Genomic DNA, 22,107 nt, shown 5'->3' with positions numbered 1-22,107 from the left:
TTTAAAACTTGGGCTATTACCCTACCTCAGTAGCAGGACGCAAGCAGACACCAAGGTGTAGGCTAGCAGGGTTCCAATTGACATCAGATCAACCAAGGCTTTCAGATCAAATAGGAACGCCATGATAGCTGTAGGCCAGAACTCATGTTGTAAAAGATTATTCTTAGATATGTGTGCATGTACTATACAGGTAGGTCCACAGTCATAGCCTAACTCTTGTAATTATGTTATTTGCATGATTAGAACTTTCAACATTTGATCAGTCTAATGCTAGTTAAGGGCTGAAAGCAGACACACATGCCAATTCTGTTGCAGAACCAGAGTCAACCAAGTAGACCACTAGTCAATTTGACCACACATGAGAATGACCAAATTGGATGAGATTCAATTATTTAAAAAAAAAAAAAAAAACAGGATCACTACAGCTTCACTGCTGTTGCTTAAGCTGGGCATATGCTATAAAATTTGGGAGATCTGGGTGGTTGGAATGAAAATCTGGTAATGGATGAGAGCAAATGACAATCGACCATTTGCTCCCAAATACTGGTAAATGAACAAAACCTGTTGTTCATACAAATTGGTTAAATCTGTGATTTAACCAATTTGCATGAACAATTTTTTTTTACCATAAATACTTTGAAGTGATCCTGGACCACCTGTCCACGGCACCGCTGCAGGTGTCCCGAGGCACCCCAGGGTACCACAGCACACAGTCTGAGAACCCCTGGTATAGTGTATGGCCAGCTATTGCGACCAAAAGACAGTCCCACATAGGAGGTAGATGGTGGTCATACATCATACTCTGCCATGTCCTATAATGACGCAGTCACCCATGAAAGGATCATTATCTGGCATCACAGTTGTTAACACAATTATCCAATATCGCCTGCAATATCATACCGTATGTGATCAACATTACACTATTGGCAGCTATGAACTGGTTGCTGTAAGTTTTATTTTATAAGCTACTCCTATTAAGGGGGGTTATTCAATTACCCGTGATCATTGACCAGATTGGATAGCCTGAAAAAAAATATCGGAGAAACATCTGGAAAAATTGTGAAAATTTAAATTTTTCGCTCCCAATGTTTCTTCGCACCCAATTGAATACCCCCCCCATAACTTGATCTCTGGTTAATCCCGTTTACATTGCACTCCTTTATATCACTGATTTACCCACTTGCATGGACTAAAGGGGGGTACTCACGGAGCGATCGCTGCTTAAAATCTAAGCAATCTGACTAGATTGCTTAGATTTTAAGCCTGATCACTCCGTGTGTACCCCCTACAGCGATAGCGAAGCCCCGCGCATCGCTATTGCTGGTGCTAGATTGGCCTGCAGGCCAATCGAGCGGTTTGCTCATTTCACCCACTGGGTGAAATGAGCTCCCCCCCCCCCGTCTCCCCCCGCACGCTCAGCACACCGCACTGTGCTGAGCGGCGGGAGAGATGTGTGCTGAGCGGTTCGCTCAACACACATCTCTCATGCATCGGCCCGTGAGTACGGGCCTTAAGAATACTAGTGTAGGATAAGACCTTCTGGTCAGCCCAATAAGCTATTAGGATATCACAAGCTCAGTCATCTGTTGTTCTAAATAGACATTGCCACTCGTGATTCTTTTTAAACTTCTCCTACCACTTTTATCACAGCTATTATTAATATTTGACTAGAACCTAATCTGCTTATATATATCTGTCTCCACGTAACCACAGCATGAATGATGTGAGGCATGTATTTTATTTTATTATTATTTTTATAGTGTTCTTAGATAATCAGAATAGTAACGTGGGGCGAGTGCAACAAGCACAAGGCTACACTTTTCCACTAATTGGGGTTAAATATGGCTAAACATCCAATATGACACCCAAAAAAAAACCAAGACCCCCTTGTGTCTACCATTTTTGTATCAACCATTTCCACGTTGACCTTTGTACCTGTGACCCTTATCCACTGTCTGCCTTTTTCATGTTGACCTTTTGACCCTGTTGACCTAATGCATGTCGACCGTAAGGGGTTAACCTGTTGACTGTCTATCTGGACATGGTAGATTTTTTCTATACCATACCATACACCTTTTCCAAAGCTTATTAAGCAGAGAAATTGGAGGGTTCCAAGGTCAGTAAGAAAAAGTAAATAAAAAATTACCTGCCACTACGCCCGAAGCCATGGTGGCAATGACTGGACTATGCCGGCTGCTGAGCCGAGACAGTGGTCGGAAGAGTAACCCATCTCTGGCCATGGCGAAGAGGATCCGTGGCATGGGGAACATGGCTCCCAGGAGGCTAAGAAACAGAACCGGATACACAAAGTGACATCACTTCTTACTATTTAGCCACTGAAGAAATAAAAGTTGCATGAAATTAGAAATTCCTCTCATTTTACCACAAAAAGGGCATCAAAGGTGTGTGTTCCAATTCTACCTGAACTTACATTACTGCTTGCTGGACTACCATTTATGTACATACTTCTTAAACTATGCTGATATTCTGGCAAGGGCCAATCTGTTGCATGAGAGAGATTGACTTTGTTCTTGCAGCATACCATCATCTGCCTGACCAGCTGCAATACACAATGTGTCCACTGGGTGGCCTATTTAACTCTGTATTTTCATGGCATTGACCACAATTACAATGACCAATAGCTATAGTAAGTGGGCTTCCGGGAGACTGTTATAGCCCTGTGTAATAATTGCAATATTTAGATTACAAAGGATCAAGATATAAATAAAAAATGAAATACAAAAAAAGAAATAATTTCATGTTTTTATTTTATTTTTTCAAATTAATGTTCACTTTTTTATTTTATGCTTTTTTTTTTTACTCTTTAAGGCATAATGAACAGAACATATTCTGGAAACTTACACTGATGTGTATGTACCTTATATACAGCACACAATAGCTATATAAGCAAAGTATGCGTGTAAGAATTCATAAGGCTCCATTAAGATGATGTTTGGAGAAAGCTAGGGATTGTACGAAACTCACGGATGGAGAAAGCAGAGATCAGGTATACATTGCACAAAATAAATGTTTTGCACAACTTTCTTGTAAAAGATGCATGGTTGCAGATTTATTTTATTTCTGATCCAGTGTCGCCAATTTAGATAAATAACAGTCACCTACAGTGTAAGGTTTGATCGGGAAAAGCTGCCGCGCATTATAGAGAAAGGCTGATAACCTCTGGGGGAGATGGAGAGTAGCATGATGTTTTATGCAGCACAGTTCTTCTCCATACAGACAATAATACTTCTCTGACCAGCCTGGGACTGGTATTCCCTGCAGCTGGGGCAACTCCCCATCATGGTCTTCCTGTTAACCGGCCCTGGCTCCCAGGGGAGTAGGAGGACAATACAAAGAGCACACATCTGAATTATACTAGCACAAGTGGCCCCATCACATGTCCCCCCAGCAGGTGACCCGTGTTACCCCTGCTCAGTGACCTCTTCATACTATGCGAGTAAAATGTTATATCCATTATGCCAGGGATGTGTAACCCTGTGAAATCTGATGTCAGTACACTATGACTTAAAAAAGGCTGCAAGATCCAGCATGACTTGTTATCCTCAATTACTGGGGCATTGGTATATGTGTATGACTACATCGACGTTCAGGATGTCATGCCTGATGTGATGTAATGTCGACATTATTAGTTCTAGTGAGTTGCTGGTTTTCTACTGATTCTGTATCTAATGGGAACCCTAACTCTAAGTTGTCCACGTTCTTGCAATGTTGACATTAATAATGCTGTCAATTAAACCATGTCATCATCATCATCATCATCATCATCAATGTGAAGCTTCTGCTGATGACATTGTGATTGTCAATCTGGTGTCAGCTAGCAGCAGATTATGGACATAGACAGACTGCAAGGCAATACCAGGAGCCTGTTGGTGTGAGGGTCTTGTCTGGTGATTGGATGCCGCGATATCATGTGTTCCTGACAGCCTCGGAAATCAACACCAGTGAATGAGCTAGTGAGGAGCATGTGCTCCGTACACAGGAGGACTGTTTGATGTTACTGTATGTAGAGTTTAATACTACACATTGGGCCTAATTCAAGGTTGATTGCAAAACAACATTTTCCTCTAATGGGCAAAACCATGTGCACTGCAGATGTAACATGTGCAGAGAGAGTTAGATTTGGGTGGGTTATTTTGTTTCTGTGCAGGGTAAATATAAATACTGGCTGCTTTATTTTTACACTGCAATTTAGATTTCAGTTTGAACACACCCCACCCAAATCTAACTCTCTCTGCACATGTTATATCTGCCCCACCTGCAGTGCACATGGTTTTGCCCATTAGAGAAAAAGTTTGCTGCTGCGATCAGGTCTGAATTAGGCCCATTATAATTGATCATGTGATCAGTGATGAAGAGAAGTTATGGGATCTTACCTTGTGGTCAAGGCACAGAGGGACCCGACTGCCACAATGAATTTGGCCACACTCCACCCAACATATTCAAAGGCGGCCGGCAGCGGACTCTCGGAACCCAGGAGGTAATAGGGCATCATGAGCGTCAGAGCAGCCGAAACTCCGAAATATGCCAGAAAACAGATGGTGAGGGACACAACGATTCCCAGTGGTATCGCTCGCTGCGGGTTCTTCACCTCCTCCCCTGAAAACAGCATGTCGGAGTTTGATTGGCACACATCTCCATAGTCAATCTTCTGTATAATGCATTCTCATTTCCCTTCCCCTTTCCCGAAAGTCATTTGTATTTATATATAAAGTATATACCTGTGGTGGCAATGCAGTCAAATCCAACAAAGGCATAAAAGCACGTTGCGGCTCCCGCAATAGTGCCGCTAAAACCAAACGGCATGAATCCGCCAACTCCGAAGGTGCCAGTTATGTTGCCACCTGCAGAATGATTACTGTTGGTATGATGGTTAAAACATTGTTTTCAATAAAACAGCATTATTCCCAAAGATAATACAACGTAGGTGGGGGGAGAGATAAAGTGGAGAGAAATACAGGGGTCTATGTACTAAGCCTTGGAGATAGATAAAGTGGAGAGAGATAAAGTACAGCCAATCAGCCCCTAACTGCCATGTTACAGGCTGTGTTTGAAAAATGACAGAAGCTAGTTGGTTGGAACTTTATCTCCATCCACTTTATCTCTCTCCAAGAATTAGTTTAAAACACATACAAAGTTGCAGATGAAACGCGTCATAGTACTTTGTATACAGATTCAGGCTCATACGCACACAGATGTACAAATATCATACAGTATGTCAAATTGATCAGTGCAGACAAGCTAAAAAGCTGTTCCTCCAGTTGTTTTATGATGCACATTTCAGCACTGCAGAGTCCCTCTGGACCTGGGGCCCGATTCAGAGCCGATCGCTGTTGTGCAAATTCGCACAGCGACCAAATATCGAACGACTGCGCAAACGTATGACAGGATGGTGCAAAAATTTTGATCGCAAGGCGTCCGCAAGGTAATTGACAGGAAGAGGACGTTTGTGGGTGGTAACTGGCCATTTTCAGGGAGTGTCAGGAAAAAACGTAGGCGTTCCCAATCGTTTTCAGGCCGGGTGTGTGACATCAGCTCCGGCGCCGATCAGCCCGTTTGCATTGCACTGTAGGAGTAAGTCCTGGGCTACGCATCGAGATTGCACAGACTGGAAAAAATCTTTCGATGGTGAGTGAGTTGCTAACGGATTTGCAGATGTCCGCTGTCTGGCAGAATTTTCGCACAGCGTACACATGCATTCACACACTTGGACGGGGCGGGTTTTCACTCTCTATGGGCGGCGGCTATCTGATCGGAGCCTGGAAAAAAATACAGTAAGGCTGGGTGGGTATGTGTGTGTGTGTGTGTGTATATATATATATATATATATATATATATATATATACCATACTTGCCTACCTGACACTCTCCATGAGGGAGAAAATGTTCTGTTCTTGGACTTTCCTGGTAATGTATGATTGACATCACCTGTGGTGAAACACCTTTCTTATCAATTAACTAGCTCACCACAGGTGATGGCAATCATACATTACCAGGAGAGTCCAGGAACAGAGCATTTTCTCCCTCATGGAGAGGGTCAGGTAGGCAAGTATGATATAACGAGTTTTATGGTAAGAACTTACCTTTGTTAAAACTCTTTCTGCGAGGTACACTGGGCTCCACAAGGAATGGACAATGGGGTGTAGAGTAGAATCTTGATCCGAAGCCCCAACAGGCTCAAAAGCTTTGACCTTCTTCCCAAGATGCATAGCGCCGCCTCCGTGCACAGGAGCTCAGTTTTGTTAACCAGCCCAATGCAGTAGCAAGTAAAAGAGACGACAACTGCCAGTTGCCACAAACACCACACTCACCCGACAGGAGAAGTGTCAGCGGCTAATGCCATACCAACCCAAAGAAGCTAAGTGCGTCAGGGTGGGCGCCTTGTGGAGCCCAGTGTACCTTGCAGAAAAAGTTTTAACAAAGGTAAGTTCTTACCATAAAACTCGTTTTCTGCTGCAGGGTACACTGGGCTCCACAAGGAATGGACAATGGGGATGTCCTAAAGCAGTTCCTTATGGGAGGGGACGCACTGTAGCGGGCACATGAACCCTGCGTCCAAAGGAAGCATCCTGGGAAGCGGCAGTATCGAAGGCATAGAACCTTATGAACGTGTTCACAGAGAACCACATAGCCGCCTTGCACAATTGTTCAAGGGTCGCACCACGTTGGGCCGCCCAAGAAGGTCCAACAGACCGAGTAGAATGGGCCATAATGTGATCAGGAGCAGAGAGACCAGCCTTCACATAAGCATGTGCAATTACCATTCTAATCCAGCTGGCCAGAGTTTGCTTGTGAGCAGGCCAGCCCGTTTGAGAAACCCAAACACAACAAAAAGAGAATCAGATTTCCTAATAGGAGCAGTTCTCTTCACATAGATATGGAGAGCTCGTACCACATCCAAAGACTGCTCTTTGGAAGACAGATCAGGAGAAACAAGTGCCGGAACTACAATCTCCTGATTAAGGTGGAACGAAGAAACCACCTTAGGTAGATAGCCGGGACGAGTCCGAAGAACCGCCCGGTCACGGTGAAATATCAGATATGGGGAACTACAGAACAATGTACCCAAATCTGACACTCTTCTAGCTGAAGCAATAGCCAGCAGAAGCACCACCTTAAGGGAAAGCCACTTAAGGTCAGCTGAACCAAACGGAGACTCTTGTAACGCCTCCAAAACCACTGACAAGTCCCAAGGAGCCACAGGCGGGACATAGGGAGGTTGGATACGCAACATGCCCTAAATAAAGGTATGCACATCAGGTAAGGTCGCAATTTTTCTCTGAAACCACACCGACAAGGCAGAAATTTGAACCTTGAGGGAGGCCAGACGCAGGCCTAAGTCCAGGCCCTGCTGAAGAAAAGCCAACAACTTGGCTATACTAAACTTGGAAGCGTCATAATTGTTAGATGCGCACCAAACAAAGTAAGAATGCCAGACCCTGTAGTAAATCCGAGCCGAAGCCGGTTTCCGGGCCCGCAACATAGTTTGAATGACCGCCTCAGAAAACCTTTAGCCCTTAAGACGTAAGCTTCAAGAGCCACGCCATCAAAGACAGCCGGGCTAGGTCCTGATAGATACAGGGGCCCTGAACGAGGAGGTCTGGGCGTTGTGGAAGTAAAATTGGACGCTCTGACGATAGGCCTTGCAGGTCTGAGAATCAGTGCCGTCTGGGCCACGCTGGAGCTATGAGAAGCAGAATTCCTTTTTCTTGCTTGAACTTACGAATTACCCTGGGCAGGAGTGACACCGGAGGGCACACGTATGGCAGCCGAACCCTCCATGGTACCGCCACCGCATCCACGAATGCTGCTTGAGGATCCCTTGTCCTTGCTCCGAAGACCGGAACTTTGTGATTGTGTCGAGACGCCATCAGATCTACGTCTGGAAGGCCCCACCTTTCCACTATGAGTTGAAACACGTCTGGATGGAGGCCCCACTCACCGGCATGCACGTCCTGACAACTGAGAAAGTCCGCTTCTAAATTCAGGACTCCCGAAATGAATATTGCCGATATGGCCGGTAGATGGCGTTCTGCCCACTGTAGAATCCGTGAGACTTCCTTTATTGCCAAACGGCTTCGAGTGCCGCCTTGATGATTTATGTAAGCCACTGTGGTGGCGTTGTCCGACTGTACTTGAACAGGACGGTTCTGAATTAAATGCTGGGCCCAGGTTCAACGCATTGAAGACCGCCCGCAATTCCAGAATGTTGATCGAGAGGAGAGATTCCTCCTTGGTCCATCGACCCTGAAGGGAGTGTTGCTCCAGCACTGCGCCCCAACCTCTCAGACTAGCATCTGTCGTCAACAGGACCCAGTTGGACATCCAGAAGGGACGACCCCTGCACAATCGTTGGTCCCGGAGCCACCAATGTAGCGACAGACGGACCTCCGGAGTCAAGAAGATCATTTGAGGTCTGATCCGGTGAAGCAGGCCATCCCACTTGGCTAGAATCAGTCTCTGGAGGGGGCGAGAATGGAATTGAGCATACTCCACCATGTCGAATGCTGATACCATTAGGTCCAGCACCTGCATTGCCGAATGTATCGACACTTGCGGACGAGAAAGGAAACAACGAATTCTGTCCTGAATCTTCAGGACTTTCTCCTGAGACAAGAACAACCTCTGGTTGTGAGTGTCCAACAACGCTCCCAGGTGCACCATGCTCTGAGCGGGGACCAGGGAGGATTTCTTCCAGTTGATGAGCCACCCGTGGGCTTGTAGAAACCGGACCGTCATATACAGATGACGCAGGAGAAGATCTGGGGAATTTGCCAGGATTAACAAGTCGTCCAGATACGGCAGTATCCTGACCCCTTGACGGCGGAGTACCACCGTCATCAACGCCATAATTTTGGTGAAGACTCGCGGAGCCGTTGTTAAACCAAAAGGTAACGCCCGAAACTAGTAATGTAGGTTGCCAATAGTGAACCTCAGGTATTGTTGATGTGACATTGCTATAGGAATATGCAGGTAAGCATCCTGTATATCCAGGGAGACCATGTAGTCCCCAGGTTCCAAGGCCAGAACTATAGAGCGAAGGGTTTCCATACGGAACTTGGAAACCTTCACAAACCTGTTCAATGCCTTGAGGAGGAGAATGGGCCGGAGAACCCATTCGTTTCGGGACTAGAAACAGTGGAGAATAGTACCCCCGGCCCCTCTGAACAAGAGGCACCTGTACTACGACTCCTGTATCCAGGAGGGTCTGTACCACCGAGTGTAGAGTTTTTGCCTTTGTCTGGTCCAAAGGGACGTCTGTCTGGCAAAATCGATGAGGGGGTTGGTATTTGAAGGCTATGGCGTAACCTCGAGTGACGACTTCCCGTACCCAGGCATCTGAAGTGGTCTTCAACCTTTCCTGGGTATACCCTAGAAGCCGGCCCCCCACCCTGGAATACCCCGGGGGGAGGCCTGCCCCGTCATGCGGCAGGCTTATCGGTCTTGGCAGCTGGCTGTCGGGCAGCCCAGGCTCTTTTGGGCTTCGGCTTACCAGGTTTGGAAGTGCGGGCCTGCTTATGGTACGCCTGACCTTTTGCTTTACCTGAAGGACGAAAGGGGCGAAAGGATGTACCTCTAGCCTTCGACACAGAAGGAGCGGTATTAGGCAGACAGGCAGTTTTGGCAGTAGACAAGTCAGCCACAATCTTATTTAAGTCCTCCCCAAACAGAATATCTCCCTTGAAAGGGAGTACCTCCAGGGTTTTTCTAGAGTCCAGATCCACAGACCAGGATCTCAGCCACAATATCCGGCGAGCCAGGACTGACGTAGTAGAGGCCTTGGCTGCTAGGATACCGGCATCAGAAGCCGCCTCTTTAATATATCGAGAAGCTGTGACAATATATGACAAGCATTGTCTAGCATGGTCAGAGGAGATTTCAGCTTCTAACTCCAAGGCCCATGCTTCAATAGCCTCCGCAGCCCATGTCGCTGCAATAGTGGGCCTTTGTGCAGCACCCGTGAGGGTGTAAATCGCTTTCAGACAACCCTCCACACGTTTATCCGTAGGCTCTTTTAGAGACGTGACGGTAGTGACAGGTAGAGCTGAGGAAACCACCATCCTAGCCAGATGTGAGTCTACTGGAGGAGGCGTTTCCCAATTCTTAGACAGCTCTGGCACGAGGGGATAGCGAGCCAGCATCTTCTTTTGAGGCACAAACTTCGTACCCGGGTTTTCCCAGGGTTCCTGACGTATATCCACTAGGTGGTCAGAGTGAGGTAAAACTTGCTTAACCACCTTCTGACGCTTGAACCTATCTGGTTTCTTAGGAGGGATGGATGGCTCGGGATCATCCGTAATCTGCAGAATTAACTTAATAGCCTCCAAAAGATCAGGAACATCCACATGTGAACTACCCTCCCCATCAGCCGTATCTGAGTCCGAACCTGAGGGGCCAGTAAATGTGCCGTCTTCATCAGACGAGGTGTCAGTGACAGCAGTGGATTGTGAGGAGATAAGCGCTCGCTTAGAGGACCTCTTGGACTTAGGCGAGCTTCGGTCAGACTTTTTAGTAGTCAAGGACTGGTTCAACTTCTTCAACTGAGCAGATAAATCGTCCGCCCACGGCGGGTTAGCTGCAGGGACCACATACGGTTGTACCGGCATTGGGGGTCCCATAGGGGGAGTTAGTTTATGAAATAGCATGTGCCTCCATTGCCACAGTCCCACTGGGGGCAAGGAGCCCCCAGAACCAGAGCCCACAGCTGCTATATTCTCCTCACATGGCCCCGTGGCGTCAGCAACACCGGCAGTGTGTTCGACCCCAGAGCCGTTACCCTCAGAAGCAGACATGATATAACTTGCAGTATCAGGTAACACAGTACAATTTGTCAGCAGCACAATACCTCTAGCCCAAACCCCTGCGCAGTGTAGTCAGCACTAGCAGAGATAAAGGAGAGATATGGTGACTAAATCACAGAGAAAAATACGTAATACAGTATATCTTTGTGAAAATCCTATATTAGATAACACCTGACGCACCAAGCCCCCTCAGGTTATGGAATATAGGGATTATGGTGGCCAATCCCGGGATCGGGAACGGCGGGATCCCGGGATTTAGGCCCAAAAATGGCCGGGATTCAATCCCGGGATTGGAAGCTCCAATCCCGGGGATTGAGGGATCAGCGTTGAGCGTCCACAGGACGCTCAGACGCTGCCTGGCTTCCTCCTTCCGGGTCCCCAGCGCTGCGCGAGAGGTCACGTTGCGCTGTCAGAAACCGTCAGCAGCGATGAAAGGATGATTCCCTTCCGCCCGCCCTCGGTCTATGGTAAATTATATGTGCGGGGCGAGGGGGCGGCCACCTATCTAAAAGCCAATCCCGGGTATCCTGGGAATCCCGGGATTGGACTTTTTTCAATCCCGATCCCCGGGATTGAAAAAATGGCCCGGGATTGGCTTCCCTAATAGGGATAGCAGGTTGAGTGAAAGACACGAAATGGACACCACTCAGCTATCAAATGCACACACAGAAAGTCACAGTTTGTACAATGCAGAGGTTATTACTGACAATAATACTGCACTGGACTATCTTACACCGCTATATAACAATAGATATAACAGTACACAGTAAGAACTGGATGTATATCACAGGGTAATTGTACTAGGAAAAGGAAACCCTGACTAAGTGCACTCTTTCTTAACTATCACTGTCTAAAAGGCAGGTAGAATACTTAAGTGTCATGTAAAGTCACAGCACTGACAACCAGGCGGCTTTACATAGGAGGATTTGCCCAAGCAGTCCCAGGAACAGTGAGCTGAGGTATAATGGCGCCGCAGACACTGACAGGGAATGAGGAAAAGACAGATATGCAGCTCCAGGTCGGGAACACTTGCTTGAAATGGCGCCCTGGGGCTGGGGGAGGGGCTTCAGGTCTAAGCCTTATCCCCTCTGCTGGCAAAACCACCGGGTACTGTGGGCGATATAAGAATTGGTTTAGAGAGAAAACCTGACCTGCGCCCATGCCCTGGTGATCTAGTGGGCGCCGAATTGCGATAAAGACCGGGTCCCGCAAGCGGGACCCACTTACCACCTCCCAAAGCGCGGCCACTAGATCCTGAAGAGCCCCAGCCGTGTGTGTCTAACGTGAAGAAAACCGGAGCCTCCGCTGTAGGTACCCGGCAACCAGGGCTCGGGAGTGTACAGCGCCGCTGGGGAGAGCTGGAGCTGCAGCAGGCAATGTCTACTGACATCCAGCACAATCTGTGCCTCTGCTGCAGCCCTTGTAGTCTTCTTTTTTCCTCAGAAAAAGCTTTTTCTAGAGCTGCTGTGAGCAGCTCTTCCTGTCACATGCTTGCACTGCAAGCACCAACTACAAACAGCTCCTGTGCACGGAGGCGGGGTGATATAGGAGGCGGCGCTATGCATCTTGGGAAGAAGGTCAAAGCTTTTGAGCCTGTTGGTGTTCGGATCAAGATCCTACTCTACACCCCATTGTCCATTCCTTGTGGAGCCCAGTGTACACCGCAGCAGAAATACATATATAGATATATAGATGTATGTATATATATATATATATATATATATTAGATAAATATGTATACCTACACACATATATATATATATATATATATATATACATACATATACATTTATTTTTTAAATATCATTCATCTACTGACTCTTTATTAGAGTCCACGCTGTCTGAAGTACCCCGGGCCCCCCATAGCCTTAATCCAGCTCTGGACCCTGCCCTCTATGAGGACATATCTGTTTTGTAGTAAAAGGGTGCCTTAATCAAAGTAAAGAAAATGAACGACAAACAGTAATTTCATCAGTCCGCCAAGTATTATGGTAGTCAGTTGGGGAGGGAAGGTTCGTAGAAGCCCTCTTATCTGTTTTACCCCTAACAATTTTTCTGAAGTATTCCAAACTGATGTGACATACTGATTATACACAGTTGACTCACATTATTATGACCACCTACTACATCTGACGTCGGCAGCGCGTAGCCCATGAAGTACGTCATGTGTCGTGCCCTGGCATGGTGGGTATATAAGGTGTGGGATAGACTGTCTGCACACATATCACTCGTTGCTGTCACTAGTAAAAGGGGCAATTTATCAGAGTTACAATAAAGGATGATTGTCGGCTTTCGGGCCAAGAGTGGCGGTATTTCTGACACAGCGCAGTGTGTGACCTGTGCGCGTGCTGCTGTGGTGAAGGTATAGTGTGACTGGACAAATGGCACCATTGTGACTAACAGACATGGAAACTACGGAGCACCACGTGCCACTGATGTGAGAGGTGAACTTTGAGTACTAAGGTGCGTGAGGGCCGACCGACACGGTACAGAGGAGCAGCTCACCATAAAAATGAACCTAGGGGCTACCAGACGTGTGTCTAAAATGACAGTTCAGCCCGGCTGGCTGCTGTCCGTTCTGTACACGGCGGTTACTCTGGATATTAGCTGGTGCTCATAATAATGTGACATGACCGTGTATAACCTGACTACAGGATGTTCTAGCCACACTGACATGTAGAAGCTAAGCAATAAATACAACAGGTGCTCTGATCGTAGCCAAACACACCTAATAATAGATCATATGCTGAGTCCGCTGTTAGGAACACAATGGGCAGGCTGTGCCATGATTGGTTACAGTGCTAAGCAAGTACGTTCTATAGCTAACAGAGAAATTCCACATAGTGCTGTGACCAATCACTGTGCAGATTACTCCACATTAGTTTATTCCAATGGGCCTGGCGCCTTAACAGCAGCCCTAGATTGGTTCCAGATTATTACTCAGCCTGCACTGGCTGCTACACAGGACCACATATGTTTGTTATAGGACTGGGAATGGCCCATCTTCAGCATACCCTCCAATATGATCCCCTCCCATTAGGTACAAAATGCTCTGTTCCTGGACTCCAGTTGCAGAGATGGTGCTGCAGCAGAGTCCAAAATTCAAATAGGGGAGCCACACCAACTGCCAGTGAGTCCTGGCAGGTGATGTGTGGCAGCGGTTGGGGTGGCAGTTGGTGTGGCTCCCCTAGTTGAATTTTGGACTGCTCTGCAGCCTTATCACTGGCAAAGAAGTCCAGGAACAGAGCATTTTGTACCTAATGGAATGGGGCACGTTGGAGAGTATGCTTCAGTAATACAGTAGGGGGAGATGTATCAAACTTTGGAGGGAGCTAAAGTGGAGAAGTTTCCCATAAACCCAATTGTGAAGATATCGGGTTCCAAATCACTCAAGCTTGGTGGTAGATGAAAAACCAACCGTGGTTTATTGACAGAATAGGTTATAACACAGTTCAGCACACTTCTGTAATCCAATTCTACACTACGATTCCCTCTTGGAACTCCTGACAGAACATTATTTCTTAGTCAGTCCCCTGCAACATTCTACCCTTCCCACCCACAGCTCACACTCTCCCTGTCCCTTAGTCGAGGTCACTCCCCTTGTTCCACCCCCCCACCACCCCACCCTGTCTATGCCTCACACAAGCAGGTCAGTGAGGGTGTCACAGAGGAGTGGAGACGAGGTGTCTGGGTTCCTGCACACAATGGGGTGTACATGATCAGATTATCTGCAGGCCCATACATAACCTGTTCACTGTTTAACCTGCTCATCTTACTCCCATCTGATTGTGCAACTAGGGGACTTAAATTACAATGGACTGACTTAATTATATTAAACAACTCTGGCCTCCACTTATCCTGTTATCAGTTACATTGCACACAGTATAACTAAATAACCTACATCTTCCAACTATAGCAGATAAACATAACTGTACACTGTAACAATAACATCATACAATATAATACAATTTCTCTATCGTCCTAAGTGGATGCTGGGGTTCCTGAAAGGACCATGGGGAATAGCGGCTCCGCAGGAGACAGGGCACAAAAAAGTAAAGCTTTTACCAGATCAGGTGGTGTGCACTGGCTCCTCCCCCTATGACCCTCCTCCAGACTCCAGTTAGATTTTGTGCCCGAACGAGAAGGGTGCAATCTAGGTGGCTCTCCTAAAGAGCTGCTTAGAGAAAGTTTAGCTTAGGTTTTTTACTTTACAGTGAGTCCTGCTGGCAACAGGATCACTGCAACGAGGGACTTAGGGGAGAAGTAGTGAACTCACCTGCGTGCAGAGTGGATTTGCTGCTTGGCTACTGGACACTAGCTCCAGAGGGACGATCACAGGTACAGCCTGGATGGTCACCGGAGCCGCGCCGCCGGCCCCCTTGCAGACGCTGAAGAGAGAAGAGGTCCAAAATCGGCGGCTGAAGACTCCTGAGTCTTCATAAAGGTAGCGCACAGCACTGCAGCTGTGCGCCATTTTCCTCTCAGCACACTTCACACAACAGTCACTGAGGGTGCAGAGCGCTGGGGGGGGCGCTCTGAGAGGCAAATAAAAACCTTATTAGAGGCAAAAAATACCTCACATATAGCCCACAGAGGCTATATGGAGATATTTAACCCCTGCCTAACTTCAAAAATAGCGGGAGACGAGCCCGCCGTAAAAGGGGCGGGGCCTATCTCCTCAGCACACAGCGCCATTTTCTCTCACAGAAAAGCTGGAGAGAAGGCTCCCAGGCTCTCCCCTGCACTGCACTACAGAAACAGGGTTAAAACAGAGAGGGGGGGCACTGATTTTGGCGATATTGTATATATATAAAAGATGCTATAAGGGAGAAACACTTATATAAGGTTGTCCCTATATAATTATAGCGTTTTTGGTGTGTGCTGGCAGACTCTCCCTCTGTCTCCCCAAAGGGCTAGTGGGTCCTGTCCTCTGTCAGAGCATTCCCGGTGTGTGTGCTGTGTGTCGGCACGTGTGTGTCGACATGTATGAGGACGATGTTGGTGAGGAGGCGGAGAAATTGCCTGTAATGGTGATGTCACTCTCTAGGGAGTCGACACCGGAATGGATGGCTTATTTAGAGAATTACGTGAGAATGTCAACACGCTGCAAGGTCGGTTGACGACATGAGACGGCCGACAATCTATTAGGACCGGTCCAGGCGTCTCAGAAACACCGTCAGGGGTTTTAAAAACGCCCATTTACCTCAGTCGGTCGACACAGACACAGACACGGACACTGAATACAGTGTCGACGGTGAATAAACAAACGTATTTCTCATTAGGGCCACACGTTAAGGGCAATGAAGGAGGTGTTACGTGTTTCTGATACTACAAGTACCACAAGAAAGGGTATTATGTGGGAGTGGAAAAAACTACCTGTAGTTTTTCCTGAATCAGATAAAATAAAATGAAGTGTGTGATGATGCGTAGGGTTACCCCGATAGCAAATATTGGCGTTATACCCTTTCCCGCCAGAAATTAGGGTACGTTGGGAAACACCCCTTAGGGTGATAAGGCGCTCACACGCTTATCAAGTGGCGTTACCGTCTCCAGATACGGCCGCCCTCAAGGAGCCAGCTGATAGGAAGCTGGAAAAATATCCTAAAAAGTATATACACACATACGGTGGTTATACTGCGACCAGCGATCGCCATCAGCCTGGAGATGCAGTGCTGGGTTGGCTTGGTCGGATTCCCTGACTGAAAATATTTTATTCATGTAGAGCATTTAATAGGATGCATTCTATATATATGTATGTGAGATGCACAGAGGGATATTTGCTCTCTGGCATCAAGATAAGTGCGTTGTCCATATCTCCCAGAAGATGTCAGGGACACGACAGTGGTCAGGTGATACAGATCCCATACGGCAGATGGAAGTATTGCTGTATAAAGGGAAGGAGTTATTTGGGGGTCGGTCCATCGGACCTGGGGACCACAGCAACAGCTGGGAAATCCAACCTTTTTTACCCCAAGTTACATCTCAGCTAAAAAAGACACCGTCTTTTCAGCCTCAATCTTTCCTTTCCCATGAGGGCATGCAGGCAAAAGGCCAGTCATATCTGCCCAGACATAGAGGTAAGGGAAGTAGACTGCAGCAGGCAGCCCTTTCCCAGGAAAAGAAGCCCTCCACCGCGTCTGCCAAGTCCTCAGCATGACGCTGGGGCCGTGCAAGCGGACTCAAGGTGGGGGGGTAGTCTCAAGAGTCTCAGGGCGCAGTGGGATCACTCGCAAGTTGACCCCTAGATCGTACGAGTATTATCCCAGGGGTAAAGATTGGAGAGTCGAGACATCTTCTCCTCGCAGGTTCCTGAAGTCTGCTTTACCAACGGCTCCCTCCGACAGGGAGGCAGCATTGGAAACAATTCACAAGCTGTATATCCAGCAGGTGATAATCAAAGTACCCCTCCTACGACAAGGAAAAGGGTATTATTTTTCCACACTATATTGTGGTACTGAAGCCAGACGGCTTGGTGACACATAGTCTAAATCTAAAATGTTTTGAACACTTACATAAAAGGTTCAAATCGAGATAAAGTCACTCAGAGCAGTGATAGCGAACCGGAAAAAAGGGGACTATATGGTGTCCCTGGACATCAAGGATTACCTCCATGTCCAAATTTTGTCCTTCTCATCAAGGGTACCTCTGGTTCGTGGTACAGAACTGTCAATATCAGTTTCAGACGATGCCGTTTGAATTATCCACGGCACCCCGGGCCTTTTTACCAAGGTAATGGCCGAAAAGATGTTTCTTCAAAGAAAAAAGGCATCTAAATTATCCCTTACTTGCACGACCTAAAAAGGGCAAGTTCCAGAGAACAGTTGGAGGTCGGAAGAGCACTATCTAAAGTAGTTCTTCGACGGCACGACTGGATTCTAAATATTCCAAGAATCGCAGCTGTTTTCCGACGATACGTCTGCTGTTCCTAGGGATGATTCTGGACACGGTTCAGAAAAAGGTTTTTCTTCCCGAGGAAAAAGCCAAGGAGTTATCCGACCTGTCAGGAACCTCCTAAAACCAGGAAAGGTGTCTGTACATCAATGCACAAGAGTCCTGGGAAAAATGGTGGCTTTTTACGAAGCAATTCCATTCGGCAGATTCCATGCAAGAATTTTCCAAAGGGATCTGTTGGACAAATGGTCAGGGTCGCATCCTCAGATGCACCTGCGAATAACCCTGTCGCCAAGGACAAGGGTATATCTTCTGTGGTGGTTGCAAAAGGCTCATCTATTGGAGGGCCGCAGATTCGGCATACAGGATTTGATCCTGGTGACCACGGACGCCAGCCTGAGAGGTTGGGGAGCAGTCACACAAGGAAGAAACTTCCAGGGGGTATGGACGAACCTGGAAAAGTCTCTTCACATAAACATTCTGGTACTAAGAGCAATCTAAAATGCTCTAAGCCAGGCGGAACCACTCCTGCAAGGAAAACCGGTGTTGATTCAGTCGGACAACATCACGGCGGTCGCCCATGTAAACAGACAGGGCGGCACAAGAAGCAGGAGTGCAATGGCAGAAGCTGCCAAGATTCTTCGCTGGGCGGAGAATCACGTAATAGCACTGTCAGCAGTGTTCTTCCCGGGCGTGGACAACTGGGAAGCAGACTTCCTCAGCAGACACGATATTCACCCGGGAGAGGGGGGTCTTCATCCAGAAGTCTTCCACATGCTAATAAACTGTTGGGAAAGACCAATGGTAGACATGATGGCGTCTCGCCTCAACAAGAAACTGGACAAGTATTGCGCCAGGTCAAGAGATCCACAGGCAATAGCTGTGGACGCACTGGTAACACCTTGGGTGTACAAATCAGTATATGTGTTTCCTCCTCTGCCTCTCATACCAAAGGTATTGAAGATTATACGGTGAGGAGGAGTAAGAACAATACTAGTGGCTCCGGATTGGCCAAGAAGGACTTGGTACCCGGAACTTCAAGAGTTGGTCACGGACGACCCGTGCCCTCTACTTCTGAGAAGGGACCTGCTACAACAGGGTCCCTGTCTCTTTCAAGACTTACCGCGGCTGCGTTTGACGGCATGGCGGTTGAACGCCAGATCCTAAAAGGGAAAGGCATTCCAGAAGAAGTCATTCCTACCTTGATTAAGGCAAGGAAGGAAGTCACCGCGAAACATTATCACCGCATTTGGCGAAAATATGTCGCGTGGTGCGAGGATCGGAGTGTTCCGACGGAGGAATTTCAACTGGGTCGTTTCCTACATTTCCTACAATCAGGATTGTCTATGGGTCTCAAATTGAGATCTATTAAGGTTCAAATTTCGGCCCTGTCAATATTCTTCCAAAAAGAATTGGCCTCAGTTCCTGAGGTACAGACTTTTGTTAAAGGAGTACTGCATATACAGCCTCCTGTGATGCCTCCGGTGGCACCGTGGGATCTAAATGTAGTTTTAGATTTCCTCAAATCCCATTGGTTTGAACCATTGAAAAAGGTGGATTTTAAATATCTCACATGGAAAGTGACTATGTTACTGGCCCTGGCTTCCGCCAGGAGAGTATCTAAATTGGCGGCTTTATCTTATAAAAGCCCTTATCTAATCTTCCATTCGGATAGGGCAGAACTGAGGACTCGTCCGCATTTTCTCCCTAAGGTGGTATCAGCGTTTCACCTGAACCAACCTATTGTGGTGCCTGCGGCCACTGGCGACTTGGAGGACTCCAAGTTGTTGGACGTTGTCAGAGCTTTAAAAATATACATTTCAAGGACGGCTGAAGTCAGAAAATCTGACTCGCTGTTGATACTATATGCACCCAACAAGTTGGGTGCCCCTGCTTCTAAGCAGACGATTGCTCGTTGGATTTGTAACACAATTCAACTTGCTCATTCTGTGGCAGGCCTGCCACAGCCTAAATCTGTTAAGGCCCATTCCACAAGGAAGGTGGGCTCATCTTGGGCGGCTGCCCGAGGGGTCTCGGCATTACAATTCTGTCGAGCAGCTACGTGGTCGGGGGAAAACACGTTTGTAAAATTCTACAAATTTGATACCCTGGCAAAAGAGGACTTGGAATTCTCTCATTCGGTGCTGCAGAGTCATCCGCACTCTCCCGCCCGTTTGGGAGCTTTGGTATAATCCCCATGGTCCTTTCAGGAACCCCAGCATCCACTTAGGACGATAGAGAAAATAAGAATTTACTTACCGATAATTCTATTTCTCGGAGTCCGTAGTGGATGCTGGGCGCCCATCCCAAGTGCGGATTATCTGCAATACTGTACATAGTTATTGTTAACAAATTCGGGTTATATTGTTAAGGAGCCATCTTTAAGAGGCTCTTTCTGTTATCATACTGTTAACTGGGTTTAGATCACAAGTTGTACGGTGTGATTGGTGTGGCTGGTATGAGTCTTACCCGGGATTCAAATTGCCTCCCTTATTGTGTACGCTCGTCCGGGCACAGTACCTAACTGGAGTCTGGAGGAGGGTCATAGGGGGAGGAGCCAGTGCACACCACCTGATCTGGTAAAAGCTTTACTTTTTTGTGCCCTGTCTCCTGCGGAGCCGCTATTCCCCATGGTCCTTTCAGGAACCCCAGCATCCACTACGGACTCCGAGAAATAGAATTATCGGTAAGTAAATTCTTATTATTGCCTAGTATATAGCCAAATACAGATCGGCAATTAGTGTAGTCCATGGGATTGGACCGGGGCTAGGAAGTAATTGCGTGTCTTTTACCACTGTGCGACACAACGCGCCGGCTGTGTCGTTACACCAATCAACCAAACAACTTCTAGCTATCATTTATCAAGCACAGTCTATAAAATGACAGCAGCTGATTTGGTGCAACTCCTCCACTGTATCTCTCTCCAAGGCTTGATTCATCTCCCCTTAAGTGTGAAACATACAGTAAAGGGTGCTGTCTTCCTAATGTGGATGGACCAATGGGTGTGATGTTGCAAACATGGAGAAGCCTGTAGTTTTTTGGGGTGATTATAGACAAGAAACGCACATTATACCTTATGCGCCGTATGGCGTCACTTATCTCTTCCTCTGTGATCTCCCAGTTTCTGAGGTCACCCTTTACAAAGCCGCTGACTATAACAAACACCAGGACTATTATGTTGATGGTTGTGAAGACTTTATTCACTGTGGTTGATTCTTTCACACCAAAGGAGAGAAGGCCTAGGAAGTAAAACGCAACAACCACATTTTGTGTTACATGGACATATTGAAATACAGTACTTTGCAATTTAGACAACCGATTGCCAATACTGATTATCATGCAGGTTAAAGTTTTGCTCAGTATCAACTTCAGCCCTGTTAAAAATACCACCAACCACAATACTGCAAAGCTATGGGGGTCATTCCGACCTGGTCGCACGCAGGCTATTTTTAGCACTGCTGCGACCAGGTAATCGCCGCCTACAGGGGAAGGGGTTAGAGCTGTGCAGGTGTGCGATCGGCTGTGCAGAGAGCGCACAAGCAAAAAGTTTGTGCAGTCTTTGCACAGCTCAAAACTTACTCATCCTTCCTGGAGCTGACGTCAGGATTCCTCCCTGCACACGGACGGGCGCGCCTGCGTTTTCTTCGACATTCCCAGAAAACGCTGAGTTGACACCCCCGGCTGGCCTCTTCCTGTCAATCTTCTTGCGTTCGCCGCTGCAAACGCTTTCTTCTTTCAATCCATCGCTGCTCGCCGGGCAACGACGCGCCTGCGCGCTGAGACCCACACGCATGCGCAGTTTAGACCTGATCTAAAACAGCAGCGTGCGATCAGGTCGGAATGACCCCCTATATCCCTTATTACTATGACAAATTCAGAACTTACAGTCAGTTAAGCCTCTGTGTAATTATTGGCCATGCTCCTGTGTAAGATTCAGGGGGAGTAACCAGAACTTTGTGGGCCCCATAGCAACATACAGTACTGAAGAGGATTCTTGAGAGACACCTCTCCACAGCAGTTATTAATTTTATGCCCCATAATAGTGCCCTACTTCATTTTGAGATCCATAGTAGTACCCTAGTTAATATCATGCCCTGTAGCAGTGCCCTGGTGTATCAACCATTGTAATTCCCTAGTTGAAATGATGTCACGTTTTAGGGCTGTCACTACACATTATGCTACACAGTATCCCCATGGTTCATCCTGGGATTCATCGAAACATGAATGAGCCTTCCAGGGCCGGCTCTACCATTAGGCAGCTTTAGGCGGTTGCCTAGGGGCGCCAGCTCCTGGAGGGCGCCACTGAATTACTCTAGCAAAAAACTGAAGGATATCTCTTTATGTGGCCTCCTCCTTTTACACTGCGCTGGCTGCTGCTGTGGGTCTAATCAGATGC

At 47.2% G+C, this 22,107-nt stretch overlaps 1 protein-coding gene across 6 annotated transcripts in view; it reads right to left on the bottom strand.

The window, feature by feature from the left end:
- The window catches only part of LOC134933461 (cationic amino acid transporter 2-like), a 170,239-nt gene that overhangs the window by 3,924 nt on the left and 144,208 nt on the right, over positions 1-22,107 (bottom strand). For all 6 annotated transcript variants that reach the window (XR_010179710.1, XM_063928686.1, XM_063928685.1 and 3 more), the window contains 5 exons: positions 20,785-20,950; positions 4,740-4,876; positions 4,395-4,617; positions 2,147-2,283; positions 26-128 (listed from right to left, as the gene is read on the bottom strand). Coding sequence is in view for 5 of the 6 variants with exons in the window: in XM_063928686.1 (XP_063784756.1) it covers positions 26-128; positions 2,147-2,283; positions 4,395-4,617; positions 4,740-4,876; positions 20,785-20,950 (766 nt within the window). In the remaining variant the exon portion in view is untranslated. The remainder of the gene's footprint in view (positions 1-25; positions 129-2,146; positions 2,284-4,394; positions 4,618-4,739; positions 4,877-20,784; positions 20,951-22,107) is intronic.

The sequence above is a fragment of the Pseudophryne corroboree genome, chromosome 6, assembly GCF_028390025.1.
Source record: "Pseudophryne corroboree isolate aPseCor3 chromosome 6, aPseCor3.hap2, whole genome shotgun sequence".
In the NCBI taxonomy this organism is placed as follows: domain Eukaryota; kingdom Metazoa; phylum Chordata; class Amphibia; order Anura; family Myobatrachidae; genus Pseudophryne; species Pseudophryne corroboree.
The sequence above is the reverse complement of the archived record's forward strand: the minus strand, read 5'-3'. Positions and strand labels throughout refer to the sequence as shown.